The sequence below is a fragment of the Amphimedon queenslandica genome, unplaced genomic scaffold (genome assembly GCF_000090795.2).
Source record: "Amphimedon queenslandica unplaced genomic scaffold, v1.1 AMPQUscaffold_9788_Cont18020, whole genome shotgun sequence".
NCBI lineage: Eukaryota > Metazoa > Porifera > Demospongiae > Haplosclerida > Niphatidae > Amphimedon > Amphimedon queenslandica.
The window spans coordinates 1-4,196 of record NW_003549940.1 but is presented as its reverse complement, the minus strand read 5'-3'; the positions used below and the strand labels follow the sequence as shown (position 1 = coordinate 4,196).

At 37.4% G+C, this 4,196-nt stretch overlaps 1 protein-coding gene and 1 long non-coding RNA gene across 2 annotated transcripts; one reads left to right on the top strand and one right to left on the bottom strand.

The window, feature by feature from the left end:
* Positions 1 to 1,275: 1,275 nt before the first annotated feature.
* Positions 1,276 to 1,634, bottom strand: LOC109590604 (uncharacterized). The gene is made up of 3 exons (XR_002189404.1): positions 1,605 to 1,634; positions 1,427 to 1,557; positions 1,276 to 1,379 (listed from the first exon to the last, which is right to left on the bottom strand). It is a non-coding gene; the product is annotated as an uncharacterized LOC109590604 (long non-coding RNA).
* Positions 1,635 to 1,638: 4 nt separating this feature from the next.
* On the top strand, positions 1,639 to 2,991 carry LOC109590603 (uncharacterized). Its single transcript, XM_020006502.1, has 2 exons — positions 1,639 to 1,770; positions 1,818 to 2,991. The coding sequence occupies exons 1-2, from the start codon at positions 1,699 to 1,701 to the stop codon at positions 2,850 to 2,852; spliced, it is 1,107 nt and encodes a 368-aa protein (XP_019862061.1). The 5' UTR covers positions 1,639 to 1,698; the 3' UTR covers positions 2,853 to 2,991.
* The last annotated feature ends 1,205 nt before the right edge of the window (positions 2,992 to 4,196 follow it).

Sequence of the window (4,196 nt, the reverse complement as noted above, 5' to 3'; positions counted from 1 at the left end):
TCATCATCTGTGGATGCTGTCCGATATCGCAAGGTTTCCCCAGTGAGGGGTTGTAAGACTGGTTCCTTGACGACATTCGGACAGACATCTTTCATCAAAGAAGCAGAGAGATCCCGTACATCATTATGCCTCAGGTTGATTAGGCCACCGTGAACACAAACCAAGGAGTGATCGATGGAAAATGGATCGCCCATGGTTTTTTCTGAAAAATGGCTCCGAAATCACCCCAATTTTTTATTACATTTTCTGATACATATTGATGTACTTATGCTGCATAGCAAGTTTGAGCTGATTCCGACTTTAATTTTTTGAGTTACGGCCATTTTAAAAAATTTCCAAAATCTGAAAAATACCCAAGGCTATAGCCCATGGTTTTTTCTAAAAAATGGCTCCGAAATCACCCCAAATTTTTAATACATTTTCTGATATATATTGATGTACATGTACTTATGCTACATAGCAAGTTTGAGCTGATTCCGACTTCAATTTTTCAAGTTATGGCCATCTTGAGAAAATGCCAAAATTCTGAAAAATACCCAAGGCTATAGCCCATGGTTTTTTCTGAAAAATGGCTCCAAAATCACCCCAAATTTTTATTACATTTTCTGATACATATTGATGTACTTATGCTGCATAGCAAGTTTGAGCTGATTCCGACTTTAATTTTTTGAGTTACGGCCATTTAAAAAAAAATTCCAAAATCTGAAAAATACCCTAGGCTATAGCCCATGGTTTTTTCTGAAAAATGGCTCCGAAATCACCCCAAATTTTTATTACATTTTCTGATGCATATTGATGTACTCATGCTGCATAGCAAGTTTGAGCTAATTCTGACTTCAATTTTTCAAGTTATGGCCATTTTAAGAAAATGCCAAAATTCTGAAAAATACCCAAGGCTATAGCCCATGGTTTTTTCCAAAAAATGGCTCGGGAATCACCCCAAAATTTTATTACATTTTCTGATACATATTGATGTACTTGTGCTGCATAGCAAGTTTGAGCTGATTCTGACTTCAATTTTTTGAGTTACGGCCATTTTAACAAATTTGCCAAAATCTGAAAAATGCCTAAGGCTATAGCCCATGGTTTTTTCAAAAAATGCCTCCGAAATCACCCCAAATTTTTATTACATTTTGTGATGCATATTGATCCCCTTATGCTGTATAGAAAGTTTGAACTGTTTCCAACAAATATTTTTAGAGTTATGAGCATTTTTTAACAGCCAATTTTTGAGAAGGCCATAATAATTATAGCTGTATAGCGGGTAATTTGAAATTTTGGTAAATTGCAAAATTTTTCCTAATTTAATTTACGCTATTCAGACGACTCCTCACTCAAACTGACCTGACAATGCAGAAAAGCTGTCAAGGACACTTGGCCTATAAAATAAAGGACACATTATGTCACGTGATACATTTGTTCTAACCACGTGAGTGATTCGTGTTCCATTTTCCCCACAAAATTAGAGAGTGAGCCCTTCACATCCCCTACTTTCGCCAGTATAGCAACTATGGCGGCATCTAATACCTTGTCTTGAGCTGGCTGGCCTGTATTAGCCTAAGAAAATAAGAAAATCACACAAAACAAAGCGCCATTTTACTTACGGACATAGCTACTAACCGGATACTTGTTCCGTAAACTGTAACCACGTGGATTTACCCGGGGATGTTTTGACACATAGAGATACTACAAACACACATGTTTGACACCAATCAGCAGTTAGAGTTTTGGTGTCTGTCATCTACAAACAGTGAAGCAGCAACAACAATGGTGAGTCTATCTATCAAATTTAGCCAAATTTAAAACTGTCTTTTTAGGTAGTAAAGTTCAACTCAGAAGCCAGCACACTAAAAGTTGTTCTCCTAATAGTTACCATTTTGGCCAACGTTACTAACCAGGCTGTGTACCTCACACTCAAGGAGGCAGAGAGCAAAGCAGAATTTGCTGCAACTGTAATTGGACTTTTTGCTGCATTTTATGTTATATTTGTAGCTGCAGTGGTACTCAGCATTCTTCTTAGGCATAAGGATTATATCACGGACCAATCATACAGTGAATTCTTGATCATAATAACAGCCCAAGTTTTAACAGGAATAGGAGGCCTGTGCTTTTTCATTGGTGATAGGATATTACCACTCCTCACAACGTTTGGCCCTGAGCTTAACTGCAATGAAAATTGCATTGATACAGCAGCTATTACTGGGACTGCACTAGTAGTGGTCTCTCTCCTGGTTTTTCGCTTTGTCCCACTACTCATATTCAAGCTGCACATTGTTACCAATACATACCAACATTCTGCAATGATTGTGAAATGTCATTCGATGTGGCACAGCATCATCGAGGCAATGTCACTCATTGTAGAGCTTGATGCCTGGTTTGTCATCATTGCTGACATACCATTGGAGAATCCTAATTTCTGCCCCAAGCACCAGCTTATAGTAGCATGGGTACTCTATGTTTTCATTGGAGTCATATGGATAGGAATGCTAATGGCTATAGTTCTACCAGGAGCTATTAAACTACTGTCAAGAGGTCACGATTTATTCAAAGCTTTTTCTCTACCATTGTCAATGATAGTGATAATATGGTTTAGTGTGACAGTTCTACTCATTAGTGCCAATGTACAACCTATTGGCTGTCTTTTTAAGTGTGACATAGTACTTGGTAACTTTACAGCTGATTGCAACACTGAGGGGTACTATGGCTCAAGGACTGCCATGCTGTGTCTTGTTACAGTCACGTTCATGGGAGTTGGTATAGTACTGACTCACATTGCATCGATGACAGGCTACACAACAAGTACAGGTAGAAGCAACGAAGATAATATTTCACTAGAAGAACAGGATGATTGACCATTAATTGTTTTAACTATTAATTATCATTACATTTCTTTATGTAGAGTGCATAAAATACAATATGTTTTGCCTGTGTTGGTATCAAGAGTGCGCATAATAAATTTTAGAAAAATAATTCTCAATTTCTAAATAGCAATAAAGAGAGACCGCCCCCAACAACACCTGCAGCTAAGCTCAATGCTAATATCATTGCAGTATCATTTGAGTCTACCGGTTGGGTAGTATCTGTCTCCATTGCTACATTAGTAGATGATTTCTTAATGGCATCAATAACGTCATGTTTCAAGGTTACGCTGTCAGATCTCATTTCTTCAAGGATTCTACAAGTAATAGATTCCGAATGTTCTTTGATGGCATTAATTACTTCACTAGTAGCAACTGAAGTATTATTAATAGGAGGAGGAATATCATTAGTTGGAGGCGTGGATTGTCTTAAAGTACTAACATATTGAAAGCCCTTCCAAGTGGTCATTATGGTACCAACTGCAATACCTAATACAATGTAACGCATTGCATAATCCCTTGTAGAATTGTATAAAGACTGATACGAAGATCTAGTTTTATCAAAAAGTTCCTGTTCCTTTTTCGTGAGATCTTCAACGATCTGTTGCTGCCGTTCTTCTTTCTCTTTTAAACTATTCTCCATCTCGTTAATCTCGCGTATAACTTGCACGTCAGATTTCGACTTTCGATACTCAAATTCTCTTCGTAAATACAACTCATGTAGCTCAGTCTTGATGCCCTCCATGGACTTTGTGGCTTCTACGAGCGTCTGTCTTGACTGTTTAAAATCCTCTTCAAGTCTCTCTGTGTCTAGTTTGAGTTTCTCGACCTCGTGTCTGTTGGTTTTAACTAATCTGGTTGCCACTGGAACTAGCTTGTTTAAATATGGTTGCGAGGTTTCCTTAACTTTCCTTGTATAGCTTTCTATTGCTCTCTTTCCTTGGTCTGTGAATGCTCGAGTGCGGGATTTCATCAGCCTTAGCATCATGGCTATCTGCCAAACTGACCCTCCTTCTCATGATGAGCCACACCCCTTGATTCATCAAAGAAATAATTTGTATTTGTTTTCATTGAAAGCATAATAGTTTTTGTCATCTTAGCTCTAAATGATCTACAAAAATTTGGTAAATGATTCATAAATTGCAAACTAAAAAAATCAATACAATCCTGTTTTAATTGACTAGACTGGATGAAAACATTCAGTTTTGCCGTGCTACAAAGAAGATGACTACAAAAATGAACTATCATATTTTACTTTTCCTGGCACTAGCTGTGTTTGTAGTATCTGAAAATCAATGCAAAGGTAGGCAGTGAGATACAATAATGTATCTTATATAC

What these genes read in the sequence shown, in the direction of transcription:
- LOC109590603 (XM_020006502.1), top strand. Translation starts at nt 1,699, where the DNA reads ATGTTTGACACCAATCAGCAGTTAGAGTTTTGGTGTCTGTCATCTACA. An exon ending in GTGAAGCAGCAACAACAATG is followed by an intron (nt 1,771 to 1,817) that starts GTGAGTCTATCT and finishes CTGTCTTTTTAG; the next exon opens with GTAGTAAAGTTCAACTCAGA.